The sequence below is a fragment of the Epargyreus clarus genome, unplaced genomic scaffold (genome assembly GCF_041222505.1).
Source record: "Epargyreus clarus isolate Ecla_fem2 unplaced genomic scaffold, WU_Ecla_fem_2.2 ptg000015l, whole genome shotgun sequence".
Classification (NCBI taxonomy): Eukaryota; Metazoa; Arthropoda; class Insecta; order Lepidoptera; family Hesperiidae; genus Epargyreus; species Epargyreus clarus.
Window position 1 is genome coordinate 3,382,955 of NW_027332223.1, and position 20,506 is coordinate 3,403,460.

The 20,506-nt window shown below is 34.2% G+C and overlaps 1 protein-coding gene across 1 annotated transcript in view; it reads right to left on the reverse strand.

Moving 5' to 3' along the window:
* LOC140747991 (uncharacterized) overlaps window positions 1–20,506 on the reverse strand; it is a 167,213-nt gene that overhangs the window by 130,481 nt on the left and 16,226 nt on the right. The window contains exon 2 of the mRNA XM_073080669.1: window positions 13,767–14,259. Within this exon, the coding sequence (XP_072936770.1) occupies window positions 13,767–14,259 (493 nt within the window). The remainder of the gene's footprint in view (window positions 1–13,766; window positions 14,260–20,506) is intronic.

Sequence of the window (20,506 nt, forward strand, 5' to 3'; positions counted from 1 at the left end):
GTTAATCTGGCACGCATTCTGTTGACGCCCTGATTGATGTTCGATATTTCTGTTTCATAATTAACCCGTAATGGATGTAAAACAGACAGCGTATTAACCCTACAACTGTTTGAAGTTGAGTACTAAGCCGTAAATATATTGCAATCATCGATCTTTAAAGAAAGATGTTCGGTTAATTTCGGCTTTGTAGAGCATCGTCTCTGTCGCTCACTTGCATCATGTTTTGACATTTTTTACGCCAATTCATCAATTTTTGTACAATTTACATAGAAAAACAATGTGCCTATTTAATATTATATAGAGTTGTAACTTCCATCCTATAGTAGTGTTACTTGTAAGTACAAAATTTTGTAAAAATTACCTCATAAAAACACCATAATATATTCTGAACATGTAATGATGAAATAAATTAATTACATTTTATTCATATTCACTTAAATTTACAATATTTTTATGCTTGCAATCGGTATTTTTAATTTTTGAAATATCATGATTTTGCACCTTATAAATTTATCAATCAATTAGTAATTTCTTATCAAATATATATTTTCATACACAGTAATCAAATATCAAAATCCAGATATCAAAACATAATTGTTAGTGATTATTTCATTAATCAACCAGAGTCCATACCAAACTATTGTGGTATATTATGCATTCCTAGGGTACCACATTATCATAGTTAAGCTACATCCAAAATGTATTATGGCCATTAAGTTATACGGTAGAAATTCGGTTCCCCGGCATCTAATTACAGTTAATGCTCAAGTCAAATTACTCGTTACTTAATTATGGAGCAAGTGTTTTTAATTCGAGAGCTTATTGTTGGAGTTTGGGAGAGCGGAAGGCCGTGATTTGAACGGAAAAGATTAATTAAACACAGCCTTTGTTTTAATCGCTTTTAAAACAAAGCTACGGATTTAGACGTTAATCGAAATATTACCTTTGCATTTATTAGTTTAGAATTGTTAACAGCACTCTATATTTACCGTTGTTAAAATTTAAAATTCAATTCAGATATATTAAAATATTAATTAAGTAAAAGTAAAGGTGTAATTACTTTTTAATAACCCTTATTTACTTTATTAATTAAATACACCCCTTTTTTACTTGTTGAGCTTAAAAGCAAATTAATTTCTTATGATCAATACAATCTATTCTTATAATAAAATAACATTTATTTCTGGGAAATGGCCGGATTAGGCTCCAAATTTGAGTTGAGTGTTTTTACATCTTTGAATATTATATTTTTTCTTAATTTAAGTTGAACCTATGCCTACTAATATCTACTTCTCTAATATACTTATCAATTTTCAGCATTCCCCACTAATCGGTCTTGACGAAACATCCTGTATAGAGAAACATTAATTTATACTTTTCGTCACCTTTGAAAAGGTACTCTAGAAGAGGACTATATTTTATTGTATCCGAAGATAAAATAAATAAAATACCCCGCAGTGATGAGCCACGTTTTTTATTAAAATAAATTAATCCACAAATATTATTTATGAACACTAAGGATTATAAAATGAAGACAAAGAACTTGACAGAATTGTTTTCTCAAGAAACCATTTTATCATGAAACATTCATATTAATAAAATCTGAATTAAGCTTCGTAGAAAGCTCCGCATTCTTGGAAGCCGCGCCAAATAAAACAAGCTTTTTATTCTGAATTGCTATAAAATAATTTGAAATTAAATTTGTATTGTACCTACATCTGTCCGTAAAAGGTAAGTCCCTGGGATTTAAACCCGAGACCAGTAAACGGGACGCCTTTTAAAATAAAAAGGCTTGTATTTCATTCAATATGAATATAAATAATGTATCTTTGGCTTATATACCACACAAAGTTTTCTTATGACATCCTATATATGTATATTTCACAATGTATTTTATTTATTTCTAACGTGAAATAGTTTTTGTATTTCCATGGAAGGTCGATGCCCAATGACTTACACATGATTCGACCATCTTTTAAATCGAAACAGGTAAAATTTCCATTTTTATAGTTTTCGCATAAAAATACATAAAGACATTGACAATACAATGTAAAGGCCCATAAAATGGAACATAATTCATATGTAGTCACTTATTGTTCGCTGAAACTCCACATAACTGGTTATTTAATTTTACAACGTTAATTTTTACGAATAAACTGTTGTGAAAATATATTTTGTACAAAAGTATTGATTTCAAATAATACAGAGAAGTAGGTGGTAAAACTTTCTGCGTTTCGACTCCGGAGGCACTACCGCCGAACCCAATTCTACCTTATAACATCAAAGTTAAGCCCTGCTGTATTCTTTAACTTTTTGGTAAGAGAGATATGTTTATCTGAAGATTCCCAGCTTAGGACTATACACTCATTAATAATTTGAATATCATGAACAAAACTTTCAAACCGAAATGCAGCTATTTCTAACTGTCTAACTGTCCTAAATATAGAAGTACCTGTTAGATGGTTGTAATAAAAATTAAAACTTTAACATATCCATATTAGTTACATCAATAGTATTCATGTTCCCCTAAATGACTAATAAACGTTGTAGCAGAAGAATCTGAAGTATGCAATCTATTACATTCGTTTGAAAACATACGAACATAAGTTCGAGGCGTTCACGCTGCGTACAAAATTTATATAAAGTAACTTATCATGTTTTTAGTAACGGTTTTTATATATTTTAATCATGTTTTAATACTTTTTATACATACTTTAAAATATTTCTCATTTCATAAAACGTGAGAGGCAGATTTTGTTTAAGGCAAATATTTAGGTACGTGATAATTTAACACGAATTATGGAAGGACCTGATAGACTGAAGACTTCTAAAAAATGAACATTTTAAATTATAATTGTCAATAACATTGTTACATTTGAATAAGATTACATCGATCGCGACAGGAAAGCCACAATAACAGATCTGTATGTTTTCATCTCCCAAGAAAGCGCAATTAAAGAATCTTTATAGTGTTGTAGTTATTTATGTCCATTAGTTATGTCTCTGGAACAGAATGGTTTCTGAACCACGTTTTAGTTGATGCTTCAAATAAAAATAAATTGTCTTTCATCTTGTTTGGTTGTTGTAGACATATTACTATTCATATTACATTTAGTCAAATAGTGCATGTTACATTTCATGTTTCTCTCGTTGTAGTAAGAATGTTTTGGAAGTAATCTTCCAGTAGAGTATTCCAGTAGTAGTATGTTTGATATTCAGTAGTATATAGACATACAAACTGAGGAAATAAAGACGGACAAACCGACGGACAAGTGGACACGTGATATTATGAGTTCTGTTTATCTCATTTAATCACGGATCCATAAAAAACGGAAAATGATATGCCCTTGATGGTAAAACCAGTTTAATAAGTAAAACATTTTTTTCAATTTTTTATATTTAAATATTTCTATATTAACTCAAGAAATTTTAATATATAAATTACAGGCAGATACAACAATTATATTTTAAATAACAACGTTGAATATAACATGTAAAAATATGCTAGCAAGGTTTAATTTAAACAGAAATGAATATCTCGGCAACGTTGATTTAAAATCTTAATAACTATGTAACATAAAACAGAAACCCATATCAACGTCAGCCCTAGCAGGCAAGGTTCATGTTAAATCCCTAGAGATTTAGACCTTTTCGACCTAAGGCCTTGTCCCTATTATCTAGTTGAACCTACCATTAAATTTAGTTTCTTAAATATGTATTATATATGTACTCTAAAATTCAATTATTTACGTAGTATGTAGCTCTAGGTAGGTATAGGTTGAACGTAATTCTCAAAGGATTAAGCCCTTTTATGAGAAAGGGATTATCTGTTACCATATTTACACAGTATATCAGTATTGTATATAAACAGTATTACTATATTACTATTCAATTTGTTTGTATAAAATTCTTTAAATTTTCGTAAACTATATGTTTCAATGAGAATTCTTTTAATTTTCGCATATAATTTAATTTTCGATTTTTAATTTATCGCACCTAGAAAGGGCCGGAAACCTACTCCACCACACTACTCCACTGTGTATTGGTAGAGGAAGTTATATAATACTTAACTGAACATTGGAAAGTTACCCAAATTCGACTTACATTCATAACCGTACATTTGGACTCCCTGTATCGTAGGCACATATAAAAATTTTCACAACAAAAATCTAAAATCATTAAGATTTACCTACCTTGCTGACATCTAGCCCAGAACTTTTCAGCACTTTTAGTCAATATACATAACACTTTTGTAAATCAAACGTAAGTGTAGCTATCATGAACTTAATTAATTTACGGTGATATTTACTACCATTGTAATAAAGATAATTTTATGTCAGGCATAAATTAAGTTTAAGCCATCAAAAGATTACCTTATATTTATACCTTTGCTTACAAATTAGTCCTAATTTATATTCAGTTTCACGTACAAGTAATATATTTTATCAAAGGGATCTTTTAAATGATTTCTAATTTTAGAGAGATTCTGAGCTATATATAAATAAATGTTACCTGTAATTTTGTGGATTTGAAAATAATTTATATGTATCCAAGAAATTTTATTGAACATAATATGAAAGAAGCAAATGAGCATACCGTCCACTGATAATAAGTGGCTATTGCCATCCATTTGACGTGTATAACCCCAGATAAGATCAGAGTGCTGCTAGAAATCGGCCACAGACGCGTTACTACCTGAGGCCTAATTTAGAACGACTACCCTCACCACACTCTTCCAACCAGAACAGCGGTAAACACTGCTGTTATCAGGCAGAAATAGGTGTGGCGGTGGTGCCCTCGATATCGAACCAAAAAGGATTTTTACCCCCGTGGTAATTTTCCCTAGACCGCTTTTATACTTGAACCTTCAAAATCTTAAACGCCTTCAATTAACTTCCATCAAATAAAGCAAAAAGCCATAAACAATTAAATTCAATCTATGACATAGGTATTTAAGTTTACAACTATTAGTTAATGTAGAAGTAAACGGTAAATCATAAAACAATAATAACAATTTATATTAATTAACTTCATCAATCATGTAATTTTCAAATCAATCTCAATTTAGGGACTAACGAAATTTTATAATTGGTATTCATTAAAGTACGTTAATTAAAATCACTTCCCAAATAAAAGCATCATCTTGATTCAATTAAGCCAGCACGAATCGGTAAGGCATTTGTAGTACATCTGGAGAGGTACGACCAATCGGTAGAATAGGTAATATTTTCAAAGCAACTTAGAATATTTTTAAATTCATTGCTCTATATCAAAAATACCGTTAAGTGTTTTTAAATTTATTGTTAAGTTATTATGATTAAGAATGTGGCGACCTCCCGCTACTCGTCAAGAGATGGCGCCACGAGTATTCTGAATCACGCTATCGAAGTTTTCTGAATATCTGGCATATATACAAGTTCCGAACTGAGACTGTTGGAGCGCGGCCGCTCCCCGGGCATGATCACCTAGCCCGGCGGGAGATCTCCCTTTGCCAAAGTGGTGACCCCAGACAAGGATACGTCCCTTCTGACCCTCATCGATGGTGGCAACCTCACAGCATCCGTTCAGCGGCTCATCAGGTGCATCGCAGTGAATCATGAAAAACACTTCCTGTGCCTGGTCCAGCTGCTCTCCGTGAATGCCCGGACGGCTCGAGTAGCCCAGCTCGCCGTCTCTCTTCGCCCCAACCTCGAGGCCTCGGTTCGTCCTCACATCTCGACTCACCGCAGACTTACGAGGGTGTTCCGAGGCGCTTGCAAACCTGGACGAAGACTTCACGGACCACAATCAGCGGATATCGACCTCCGGTCTGAGCAGGGGGTGATGTGGCGACCTCCCGCTACTCGTCAAGAGATGGCGCCACGAGTATTCTGAATCACGCTATCGAAGTTTTCTGAATATCTGGCATATATACAAATTCCAAACTGAGACTGTCGGAGCACGGCCGCTCCCCGGGCATGATCACCTAGCCCGGCGGGAGATCTCCCTTTGCCAAAAGAAAATCTACTCTAATTAATGAAGTAATATAGATTTAATGATCGTTTGATTTAGTGTAGTGAAATATGTAAGAATTGTTCTGAAAAAATACTCTAAGACGTGAATAAATCTTATATATAAAATTCTCGTGTCACAATGTTAGTTACCGTACTCCTCCGAAACGGCTTTACCGATTTTCACCAAATTTTATATGCATATTCAGTAGGTCTGAGAATCGGCTACTATCTATTTTTCATACTCCTAAGTGATAAGGGTTGTTCACCCTTAACATTATTTTATTTATTTGGCAACACAACGTTTCCCGGGCCAGCTAGTAAACATCTAAATTTTTGTTCCGAACGATGTTGGACTTGACTTCACTATTTGATATTTGAATTCTAGTGGGCACAAATTGTCAAACTTCGGTCATAGTCACAAATTCTATCTATCAAATAGGAGAGAGACTTTTAACTTGGTTTGTGCGTTTGCAAGCGCTTGTAGTAGAGCTTTGCCAAAGAGCTTTTCCAAACGTTTTCAGAGGTTCCGAGTTTGCGGCAAACATCAATCGTGCGCAGAATAAGACCATAGATTTAATAAAACATTTTATTAATCGCTTATCACTCGCCGACAATGTGACACTTACCGCACACCGTAGAATCACCGGATTCACGTAACTATGCCGATTTTAATTACCCCTGATCGCAGGTATGGAGAAATGGGGTCAATTGAACGATTACCGTTTTCCTTTACTTGTTATTGACCTATGGCCGGCCTACTTTAGCTATTTTGGCCCTTCCTGCCACATTATAAGGAATTGAGATCGCTCTATTGCGCTATTGTATGGGTGACATAATTATATAAATAAAATATATCTTTTCATATTTAAGTCGCGAAAAGTTTTCTGTTTGATTTAATTAATATTTATATCATTTTGTTTTGGGGAAATTAAGTACCTACTAACTGATTAATTAAGGCAATGTAAAATATGTTACGAAACCTAGTTAAATAATTTATTTATAAACGGAATTAACTAAAAGTACACGGAATATTTATAGCTACTCAATTGTAATTAATTTAATTATTTTGATTAAATAAGTTAAATCCTGCAAACACGACGAATGTATTTGCTTTTAATAAAAACAACTAATTATTTATTTCGAAAGCTGCAACGGAGTTTTCACCGCATCGCAAAACATGTTGCATGGTTAAGCTCATCGCAGATGCATGCTGATGCAATCATGCTTAGCATCTAGTGATGGATAGCTTTCGCACGTCTTACATGCGTCTGGTTTGTTTATTGTGCTTAGTTTAGTAAATTTCCGCTTTTTGCCGTAAACACGTTAAGTCTCTCTTCACGTAACCAGATAGGTAATCGTGTCAGTGAGTTTATATTATTTAAGTTGTATACAACTTATTGACGTATTATATGGATAACATCTGAAAAAATAATATAACGACCAAATAAATCGTTACTGCCGCTTCAAATGAAACTCAATTGAATTATGTTAACAAGAACGGCAAAAAATCTGTACACCTGCAATTGCAAAGCCTAGTTAGATAGGAATTTGCAAATGTTATTTTTATTCCATTTGTAACTTTTATACCTGCCATAAATAAATATAACACGCTATAACATTAAAGTATAACATGAAAATATATTGTCAATAAATATAAAAGTCGTAAATATGACCTCTAAGATCTGACAACCAGACATGTAGGTACATCTCGTTTTTCTAAGATCCTTGCATTAAAAATTTATTGCGCTAACAGTAAAGGAAGACAACATAAGGAAACCGATAACCTGATAGTTCTTTAAAAAAGTTTTCAAAGGTATAAAGTCTACCAATTCGTACATACGTCTTAAACGTATCTCTTCCAGACAACCTTAAAATACAAGAATTCGTATTCGTAATATTTTTACTATAAACGTCTTATTAATAATGTCAAAACACGAACAAATATAAGTATTTTTGTTTACATCCATGTCACGTAAACGATATTATTCTTTTTCTATTCATCTGGTAGAGCCGCTAGTATTTCATTACACACTAGTAAATATTTGCGTCAGGCGAGACCCGGAGTCAGACATGTTTGTCATCAGACCTTTATTTCCACTCAATATTATTATAACCGCTGTAATGAAATAAGTATGATATGAAGCTAATAGTAATGTCAAGTAATATAATGTGAGGCGAAGTGTGGCGAAGCAATATAATGGGATGTGAAGTAAAGTAACGTGAATCGAAGCTTGTCGAAGTGAAGTGATACTTACTACGTAAATTAAGAATATCTGCTGATATTATAACAGGTCCTAGCGATTATTATTTGTCTATTTATTAGAATTCGTCGGATAGACTTATCGATGTCTGTAAAATTGGAAAACAGGTACTCTGTTTTTAGATTATTTTTTTTCCTGGAAAATGGTCCAGCTCCCGAAAGATGTAATATGAAGATCTTTATTATAAAGATAAAATACTGAGATTAAAACGGCAACCATAGATAAAAGCTAAAGAAATGTACAAAAATATTCCTAACAAAAAAGATCGTTACATTAACACGGGAGAGATATTATTTGTCTGTTAAATTCACTGAATATTTCACTGAATAAGAATGATTTGGTAAATATTTGGATCGTTTGTTATTTTATGGTGATATTTGTTTCACTGGAGATTAGGTACATTACATAAATAGAAAACTATAACGCTGTTAGCATTTACTATGTTATGGATACATAAAAAAACAAGAACACAAATTATCTCAACTTATAAATTACATTTCCATCAAAGGTTTGAATCCTGATCAATTATACCTTAATACATGGACTATACTAAAATATCTCAACAATCAATGCGCTTAGTCTATTTTTACCCAACTGCATAGGGTATATTTATCAGCCCATGTCTGTGTGGAAGTTATGTAATTATGAATATGTTCTATTCTTTGGTACGCCCTGCAGTCCAAACTGCTTGATGGATTTTAACACTCAATGTGTCGTTGGATCGTCTGTGGAGTACAATCTAAAAATCTGGAAATATGTTAAATAAGTTTTGAAATAAGAAATGAATAATTATCTATCAATTGATCTAGTATCATAGTGAATGAGCACACAATCAACTTACGTTCCTAAAATGCTTCATAAATTGGAAACAAACTTCACAAACAAAGGAATAGAGTTTTTTTTTTTTTGCAAAATACCTTTTCAATTCTCGGACTAAATAGATTCTAAATGTAGATCAATAAAACGTGTTCGCTACGAAGATAAAGAGAGCGCGCTAAATTAGGAATTTGATTACTGCAAATATTTGCGCGTCGGCAACTCTACGTAGAGTTCTACGATTGTTGAGAGAGCTTTTTCGAGTTAGGAGTTAATGAAAATCCTATCGGATTTACTCTCACATGTATTTTACCTTATTTCTTTAGCTCTGAGATTTTTTATTACGGATGTCGGATACAATAGCCTTATAGCCAAATACTTAACAGGAGATATCACAATCTGTGTTATTTAATAAATATAAAAAAAGAATAACGGATATATATTAACGGATATGAAAAATGAGTTTGAAGTGATATGTAATGCAATAGGCTTTAATTTTTTCTGCAATATATATAAAAAATGTGTAATGTCGAGAATCGAATCCCGAACCGTTTTCGTTTGTACCACTGGATGCCTTTACATATGTACATATGTATGCTCATTGTCTACAATTCTAATAATCTTGGAATTGCTATTGCTAAAACAGAAATAATTAATCATTCTAATTAATGGAATCACCGTCATTTCTATCCGTAAACAAAGAAATTTCCGAAAATATTTACATTATACTTAATCTATCCGTAAAATTCCGGGAAACGAGCATACTTTTTTAAACATCAAACAAATTCTTTGCAGTCGAACGTTGAAAGAATCCTAATCCAATAGAAGTTATAGCCGGCAGCCATTTTAAATTAAATTTATTTCCAAAATGGCCACCACGGTGGTCTGACAGCAAATAACGTATCACCCTGTGTCAAAAGTCACTGTATATCTTTGTTACCAGCTGTAACTTAAAAAAACTTTTGTAACACTATTTCCACTCGCGACCACACCGATTTGCATTTTTACGCGAGAACCCTAAATAATTTAATTAATTTGCCTTATAGAAGTGACTTCAACTACAATAATAAATAATGTTGCCTTATAGAATTGATTTCAACTACAAATCTCGTTTTAAGGAAAAAAATATGAAGCGTCAACCTTAGACCTTGTTTAAACTTGTATTTTCTTCGTCTTCTGTTCATTATTAAAAAATAACAACGTGAAATAATGAAATAACAATGGTTTAATTGTTGTTATTGTAATATTTCTTAATAAAATTGTACAATATAAATGCTGTCACTGAAATTATTTACCTGGCTGGCAATTAAAAAAAGAAAGAGGGAATTCTGGCGGGAAAGCGGATGACAGCACGGTAAGAAAGTCTTCCACGTATAAAATAACTAGCTGAATTGATGTCATTGGAGATCCACATATCAAGGTTTCATTAAACAGCCATCATCTTACAGTGTATATAGTTCAAAATTTATTGTTCTCGGATCGTATGGTTGGTATCGAGTATTAAGTGATATATTGCAAATGAATGTTGTCTCTAGAGACGTGACACGATTCCAGTTACGATATATCGACGAGGGAATGTCGATGTAATGTACCAATCGAGTCTTTTCTTCTTTAACATGAATTAGATGCAATTTTAGTAACTTTTGTGTACTTATGACATTTCCACTTTATTTTACGACCCGCGTGGCGGAGCGGTTACCATACCAGTCTGACGCGTAAAGGGGTCTGGATTCGATCCCCGGCCAGACAGACATTTGAATGAGGAATTTGTATAACTATTCTGGGTCTGGGTGTTTGTGTATTTGTCTATGTGTGTGTCTATAACACCCACTACACAGGAAATCCATGCGAGAGTAGAAAGGGAAACCAAGGAAAAACACCGGATGAAAAGTGTCACCGCCGCCTATGGACATTTGCCAGAGGAATCGCTAATGCATCGCCGGCTTTGAGAGCTTTTTTCACGACACGACATTACATTCACTGAGCTTGATTTCAGTTTTATTTTTTATACAACCATAAATATTCTAGTATAAAAATTCTAACAACATTTCACACGAAAATATTTTTAAAAATTACTAGAAATGGATACAAGCATACAACCCACATAATGTTACTACTATTAAATAATATAGAGATAAACTTGGCTTAGTATTAAACTCGGTCGGTTCGAGGTTCAAATCCCAGGCACGCACCTTTATTTTGTTTATGTTATGTGTGAATTGAATAACAATATTAACTTGCTTTATCAGTATTTCATTGGAAAATAATTGTTATTGCGAAAACATCATGAGTAAACTATACATCTATAAGATTTAAAAAAGATTTCAAACGTGTGTAAGGTCAACGAAAACTAAACCACAAAAAACCCTATCCTTATATATGTATATTTGGTATTAGAAACAAAGTAATTAATTAATTATATGTAAGTAATTAAGTAATTTACATTTCTGTTTCTGGGCCTGGGTGTTTGTTCTATGTGTGTGTCCATAGCACCCACGACACAGGGAATCCTAGTGTGGGGCTGTGAGTGTAGAAAGCGTTTATTTATTTATTTAATCATCCAAATTTCCTCTGAAATTAATTGCCAACCCTTGCTTTACGCTAAGCAAAAACACTCTCTGGTTTCGTATAACGACTTCGCTGGTGAAAACCACAATAGGTATTCATGTTTTCATGTTTCCTATTCAAGTGATGAAAGCGACAGCCTTGATGAAGCGTAAATAGAGCGGCCTTAATCCACCTGCCCTTGGGCTGGCCTATCAGGTCAAGGATATACCGATTTTACCAGCTTTTGCTAGTTTGCATACATTTGCGTCTATTTAAATACAATACAGACACTTTCTCTACATTTGCTTTAATAGTTTTTTTTTAAGTTCAGACGTGTTTTTACTGTTTATAAGAACTCTATTTTTTACGAAGTACAACTAGATTGGAAGTGAAGGTAAGATAATGTAAGATATTTTTAGTGTTGTGCCTCGATAACACAATTAAAATTATTTGTAAAACCTAATTCTACTCTGTCAAATAGTATCAAACTTATGGCATTATTTAAAGCCTATACCTATAGGAAATTATAAAATACTTACTATTCATTGATTGATGTTAAATCAATGAAATCCAGTCCAATAATTTTTTCTCATATCTCAAAATATTCGGTTTTATTTAAGTGTCTTCAAATACATTCAATACAACTCTAAATGACCAAATTAAAAGTATAAACGCATGCATTCCAAGTTAATCATATGGTCATACGTTATCAAAAACAGTGACCGGAGTCATTCAGTGAATTAAATAGCGTTGAATGGCTGCGGTTAAAGGTTATCGTATTTAGGACGCTGATAAGCTGAGGTGAGCCATGTCCGATATAACGCTTACATAAGTAATGTGTAACGTAAACCATTCAGAAGAAAGTATTACATTTACATACTAATCCCTAAAATGAATCATTTAAAAGAGGTCGTCTCTATAAGTTACAGTGATTCAAGTTTTGAAACAGTTTTATATTTTTTCCGTGCAAAATAATCATATTAATAAAATATAAGTTTTCTGCTCTCGAACCCCGTATCTACAATTTTGGCGTCAGGGACGACGTGGACACATAAAGATGGGGAAACACCCATGCCAAAGACATAAATTTAAATTTATCATTGAGATCTCCTACCAGGGATCGAACCCGAAACCATTCGGCATTTCAGGCTAGTATAATGATCATTCCGGCACAAGGTTAGTTGACTTATAGAAAATATCAGTTGTTTTGGAATCACGCTACAGAACAATCATATATTTATCACAGTTTGTTAAAGATGGTTTACGTATATACTAAACGAGCTTTTGCATGCGGCTTCGCTCGCGTTACGAAGTAATATTTTCATCCCCTATTTTATCCCCTTGGGGGTAGAATTGTTCAAAATCCTTTCTTAGCGGATGCCTACGTCATAACATCTACCTGAATGCCAAATTTCAGCCCGATCCGTCCAGTGGTTTGGGCTGTGCGTTGATAGATCACTATGTCAGTCAGTCACCTTTGAGTTATATATATTTAGATTAGATTTAGTACAAATTTACACATAGAAGTAAACAAAACATCTCAACACTTGGTACGTACGTTAAGTGATCCAGATTGACCTCATTCGAATATATTTGTGTAAGTAATTGCGTTCAAGCAAACACGTACACAGTTTGTGGAGAGATCTTTTCGAACGTAAATATCAGCGCTCACACGTTTGATGCAATAAGTACAATTTAGCGAAAAAGTTTTAGCTACCGGCTTTATTAATATACGAAATAAAATAAAAGAACATTAGATAAAAATGTTACACATAATTAACTGCGTTTGTTAGTAAGAGTTGAAACCTAGCTAGAACCTAGAAAAAAATATTGTTATGTAATGAAAGTAGTAAATAGTAAATACACAGTCAAATGGTGAGTAGCCACTGCCGCTCTTGGGCATTTGATAGCTACTGACAGGGTAAGATTTATTTGTGATCGATCACCTGGTCGTAACGTCAAATGTAAACTGCATGCAACTACACGGTTCCGAACGTTCACAACGTTTGAGATCTGTTTAAAGTGATCTAAGAATACTAATTTCCCTTTGATTATTTTCTTTATCTACACAATTTAATCAGCCAATTTAGAACACGAATATCATATGCCCCGAGTTAATGAAGCCCCTACTAATGTAATTAGAACTCACCGATAACTCAGCGGCGATCGCAGGTTTATCGAAGATGCCCTCGAGATAGGTCGCCGGCGCTTATCGCCTTCATGCCAGCTCGCGTAGCTCCTCGCGTACGTCACCACACCACAACCTTCAGTCTCGTTCAACAAATCGACCGACATGTCCACAGTATCGTTCAAATCAGTCACAAAGCTCTCGTTCAACAGATGAAACTCGTAATCTAACGAGCCATTCACGCTCACACTCAAATCGGTCACATTTTCACTGGAATGGTTTGTTAGCTCGTACACGCCGTTGTGTTTCGGACTAGAATACACATAAACTTGATTCAGCTCAGAATCGTTCTCTGTTTTTATTTTTATGCTCTCGTGCGTTCGAGTTTCGTTCGAGGGCCGGTGGTAGTCGTCTGCGGAGGTATACCAGGCCTCTAATACCGCGATGTGTGTGTCCAACTCTCGACAGGTTAGTCGGAACTCGTAATCGTGGCAGCGCTGCTCTTCCACGATTTCTGTAACAAAAAATAAACGCTCATTACAAGTACATTTATGTTAAGAAACGCCATCAAGAGTTTCTTTGACACATATCTTTCGTAATTATCGATAAAAGCCCCGGACTAAGAGTAAAACACGTACAAAGTACCTAATGTGGTGTATATATTTTCGATTGTGGAACGTACTGCATAATAAATCGCGAACGAAGTTAATTAAAACTTTAGAGAAGTTAATGGAACATGTTTACGCCAATATTTTGTCATCAAGCCTTTATTGTCCTAGTTTGCTAGGTACTAGTATGGGTTTTAGCATGAAAGGTCAGACCATACAATGTCAGGTCCAATATCAGGCATATCACAATGTTCGTCATCACTACGGCGGATGTAAATTAATTATGAATTAACACAAAGACCTAAACCCGAAACATCATGTCTATTCTAGACATCGAAGAAAAAATCTCACACTGCTGAGCAAAATACAAATATAGTAGCAATCGAAATTCTTCATACTGATCACTATGTCTATAAATTACAGTAACGGTTCTACTACTCAATAAATGTTTAACGTACTTCATTACGAATCTACACGAACAGTAAAAGAATGAAATCATGATTTTTTAAAGATATGCTAAATTGAATTAGAAGCTTCTTGCATTAGAATTGTTTCTCGTTTGGCCATTGCACTCAATCAGTTACCAAAGACAGAATATTTACGAGCATTTGATTTAAGGCCTCGGGTCTTTAACTACTACCAGCGATTAGCAAATGAAGCGACGATATCGCCGACGACTGTGACTACTGAGCGAATCAGCTTTTTATATTGAGTTACAAATGCCACGAAGTACACCACTTTCTTAGCTCTCCTGAATGTTATAAGTGTTTTTTTTACAGATGAACATAACGATAAGGCACACGAGTTACCTGGAGAAAATCAGTCACCGTCGCTTATGGATATTTGGAACACCAGAGAAGCCCCAAGTCATGCGAAGTTAAGGATTTTTATCCAGGATACATATAATTGCTGTGCTAAGGGCTAGTGTGTTCTGATTTAAAAGGGCAGCAAGTTAAAGATACACCAGGGATATCAAATGGGACCTTAAAGTACTAAATCATTTGTGAGCAAAATAAAATTAACAAAAAACCTGTTTACAAATGACCTCCGCTTACATTTACTAAATACCAATTATTTACATTTATTATTAATGCAAATATAGTTTATCGCTTACTTTATAGCGGTAGAACTTGAATGTTTCATGCAAACATAAACCGTGACAGTTAATTTAAAATTTATTTGTTGGTTTATGGAAAACTTTGCTCATATGAAGGCAGATGTTTTCTTACATTTTAATGGCACTCTATCATATTAAAGTTTCTGTTGCACGTATAACATATCGACGTACAACAGATCGTTCAACAGGTTTTATGTCACTAAAAATCCTATAAAAATTATTTCGAAATAAAAAAAACCTATACTATATCGGATAAAAATGACAAAATTTTGTAATCTTAATATATGTTCTATATTTAATCGCATTTTTACGATTTTAATTATTTCTTTCACATTTTAACTTTTAATATTTTTGAAAATATTCATCATCTTTTGGAATAAATAAGAATTCTTTCGATTAAAACCTAAGTTGGTTACATATTCTGGTGTAAATCAAATTAGATGTCGAATGTCTATATTGACCATAAATTATCATGGTTTATCGACTACTCCTCAAGTTTAAGTGACCATTAACTAAATTGAGCATTATTTGACACACTGTACACTTGATTTAAAAGGTAATCAATCTTGCTAAGTGTTTAAGTTTGTTTGAATGCTCATATTGTTAACCTCACGGTAAGCCTCACGACACAGTGGTCATTTTTTTATAAATATTGTCTATGGAATGCTTTTAGGTAAAGCATTTTTGGTCATTTATTTATATTTCAATTCTAATTGACGTTTGTATGTTATTTTGGAGATTTTCTATTGATAGATAATATCGAAAACGGTTAAACCGATTTTAACGGAACTTCTTCACAACAATAGACTTGGAGTAAATCCATAAATAGCTGTCATTCAATTTCTGTTTTTTTTTATAATAGAGGAGTAGCAGACATCTGTAATCAAACCCAGATAGGATTAAATTCCCAACTGAGGACGGCCATTGATGCGCTGCTACGCCTGAGGACTAAGCTGGAACATCTATATCTACTCGTATATCTATATGGAACTATCTGGTGCTGCAACACACTGTCTGCTTTGCTATCTGCTTGGTGTCAAATTTCCACCTTTGCTTGACAAAATATTAGCTATATTAATAATGGGCGTAAACCTATCGTAAATAACAGCTCCACACCCTGAAAAATATTTACTGTTTTTTTAAAAAATATTGCTATTCCGACAAGGTTAAATTATATTGTAACTGTGATTAGCATAATTATGTAATAAATCACCCTGTTTCATGCAAGGTCGACAAAAACAAAGTGGCCATGTATGAGCCGAAATCGCGCACCGGGGGTTCCGTACCACCAATTTATCATTTATATTTTATTTTTAATGTTTGTTATCGTGGCAGCCATACAAGTAAATGCATTGAACTGCCCACCTATTATGGTTGAATAGATAAAGCTAAAAACTACTGAAAGTAGCGGTTTATTGTATGACGACTTCCATTTATTTTCAAACTTTTTATTTTTAGTATAATTGTTTGTATAATTTCAAGTGTATATCTATAGTATATTACTGTGTAAAGGATGCCTGTGACAGACATACAGAAGGACAACTGGGTAGACGGGCAGACAGCGGAGGCTTAGTAACAAAGTTTTGTTTTTACACTTTGGAGACAAAACCTCTAAAAATATTTTCTTCTAAAACTTATGACAAATTACTTGTCAACAAATTTTATAAAATCAACATAAACTAAGGACGCGGTCAAAGTGGCGATAAAAAATTCAATAAGTGCTCGGAAGCTCAATATGTGGGTAACGCGAGCTTTAAGCGCGTAAAGCTCACAATGTGGCTGGGACCTTTCTTCTGCCGCTGCATAATTCAGCGATCTGGCATTCCCGCACGGCCGTTGCTTTAGGGTTGCCAGTTTTCTTTTTTATATTTTTTATTTTATATTTTTTTATTATGTTCATATGACAGTGAACATTTTAACATTCATCGACAATTAATATTTAAAATTAATTGACTACTACGATTTTTCTCATAAAATTGAAAAATATATAACACTGATATTCCTTTCAGTGACAAAGCGCTAGAAAATTTCAAATAAGGAGACTTCTTTACAAAAAGCTCTCCTATTTGTAAAATTTTAGGCAATTCAGATTACTTCGAAAGCTCTCTGCGTGCCATTAATATTTGTAGTAAAATAGTTAAAATAAAAATAAATTATTTATTTGGACAAAAATAACATTTGTGACAGTAAATTAGATGTGGATTATTGTGGATATAATAAAATAAGAGTAATATTTTTAATTACTACATTTTTAATGAAGGAATTATTTTTCTTTCTTTCTAATTATAAAGCGTTTGTGGCAGCCCTACCTCTTTGTATTCATGCATACGGTATTGCGCTGCCTTTTGGGCCTCATTTTCAAAGCAAAAGCCATATTAAAGTTGTAAAGCCAAACAATTCGCGTAGATTAGAGGAATAATTAAATACCACCCCGGCTTACAAATCCTTCATTTTTCAGTCGTTTGACAAAATTGTTTTGTTCATTTTAAATACAAAAAATATTAATATATGACTCGAATCCTTTTATTACTCTACTGGGAACAGGTCTGTTTATTCAACTTGGGATTAGCTGGACCGTATACCACCACGATACTCCAATTATTAAGATATCATTTTGTTTTCAATGATTGAAAGGTGATAGGACTGCCATGGTATGATCACCGCCACTACTATTTTCACATCTATTCTTGCGTTTTGGCGGAAGGGTGTGGATACAGTCTGACATATCATCATCAACCCATTACTGTCCCACTGCTGGGCACGGGGCTCCTCTCATAATGAGAAGGATTAGGCCATTGTCCACCGCGCTGGCTAAATGCGTATTGGTAGACTTCACATACCTTTGAGATTTTTTTTATATCTCTCGGGTATGCAGGTTTCCTCACAATGTTATCCTTCACCGTTTAGCAAGTGATAATTAATTTCTAACACGCACGTAACTTAAAAAATCAGAGGTGCGTGCCTGAAATTAGAACCTCGGACTCTTTGATCGAGAGGCCGAGTCCTTATCCACTGGGCTATCACTGCCTGACATATGAGGCATCTTATTCCTCAGAAATGGCAAAGTCTATGTGATCGGCTTCAACTTTCTAGTTTAAGTCCAGAGGTCCAGGCTTTGCCCTGCTCCATATGGATTTGCTGCTCTATTTGTTTTTATTAAACATGATAATATTCTTTGGCAGCGATATCAGAGTACGATGAGCAAGATACATTTACAAAGCTTATTTTCTGGAATAAAACGTCATCTAGGAATCTAGGTCTATTGTCAACCTCCTATTGGAGTTTTACAAGGCAACACAAGTTACTTCTTATTTCTACAATGATTCGAGTATAAATACAAATACAAAGCAACCCAACGGAATCAAGCTTTAAAACTAAGCCATAACTAAGTATAAAATAAGAAACATATATCGTAGAAGTCTTATAGAGCTGTATTTATATCAGTATGAAATTTTGGGTCGCACATAAGTGCGTAGAACTATAAAAAATATTACGACTCTAAAAATAAAGTCCTAAAGCTTAAAAAGTCTAACTGAATGTTCGTCTGACCTACTTTTAAATGATAACTACTGTACGAGTACAGTTGCGGAACTTTAGTGCATTTATTTCATATTTATTTGTCTGACCGAGGACGGATATACGACAGGCGATAAAAATCAAGATTGTTTTGATTTTTTTTATAATATACGAGTAGCAGATGAGCATGCAGTCCACCTGATGGTAAGTGGCTACTGCCGCCCATGGACATCTGTAATCAACCCCAAATAGGTTTAGATATTCCTACCTGAGGTCGGCCACAGATGCGCCGCTAACCTTGAGGACTAAGCTGGAACGCCTTGGAAAAGTATGTCTCCCCTACCACACCACTGTTATTAGGCAGAAATAGGTGTGGCGTTGATGCCGCCGGAGTCTAACCACAAAGGGTTCTACCACCTTCAAACTTGAACTATTACGGCGCGCGGCGCGGGTTGTGATGATGGTAATTCGGAATTGATCTACAAAGTTGAGTCAGGCACGGTCAGAAATTGGATGGGTGTGAGTTCCACTGTTCATCTGATAGTTAGAAGTCGCTCCAGCCAATGACATAAATACATGTCTCCAAATTTTCAAAAGCGGTGTGCGTATTACAAATAAAGTATATAATAGACTTTAACGGTGAAGGAAAACATCGTGAGGAAACTGGCTTATATGAAAGATCCTAAAAAGTTCTGAAAGGTTTGTATTGTTTACCAAGTCGTACTTGGTCTGCGCGGTGGATTATGGCCTAATCCTGCAGTTCCGAGAGGAAACCAGTGCCCAGCAATGGAACAGTATTACTGATGATGATGATGAAATAAAGGGGTTTGAGTAGCTGACGTTGATGAACGACATAACCGAAGCGAAGAAACCGAACCGAAGAAGAAAGGGTTAATGTTCCAACAAAACAATGTACACAAAGATATCGTAAAATAGCAAATTCTACTATTCATTCAAACGCGAGACTAATGCAATTTGACGTGAACGGGACTGAATGCGCGGCGCATCACTCGCCCCAGCACGCTATCTCTTTCGCTCATCAGAAAACCCTATACCTTTCCTTTTCCAATTTCACCCCTTCGTATTTGGATCAGACGTCGCCATGGCAACCACCTAAACAATAGTTAATCCCAGCTCATGTCGACCTCTCATACCCTTGCGATTTGCTTATTCTGTATGCAAAATTTACAAATTGCAAAATTATCAGGGGTCTACTTAATCTGGGTCTGGTCTAGGATTAACAAGCCCTATCTATCGAAGGAAATTAAACGTTAAACGAATGGATTGAAGAGCGATTTGCTTTTATTAAGATTCGGGTACGATAGTTTTCCGGGATTGAGTTTCGGGGGCTGATCATTTAGTATTGAGTGGTTCGTGTTCTTGTCGCTTTACACAAGTGTTTTGGTGATTTTTATACCTGATAAATATGTAAATTTAAAGTAATTAAATATCGTCCCGAAGTATCGGATGGAAATGTTGAAATGGAAACTTATTATAGATAAGTTGGTAACTGTTGATTT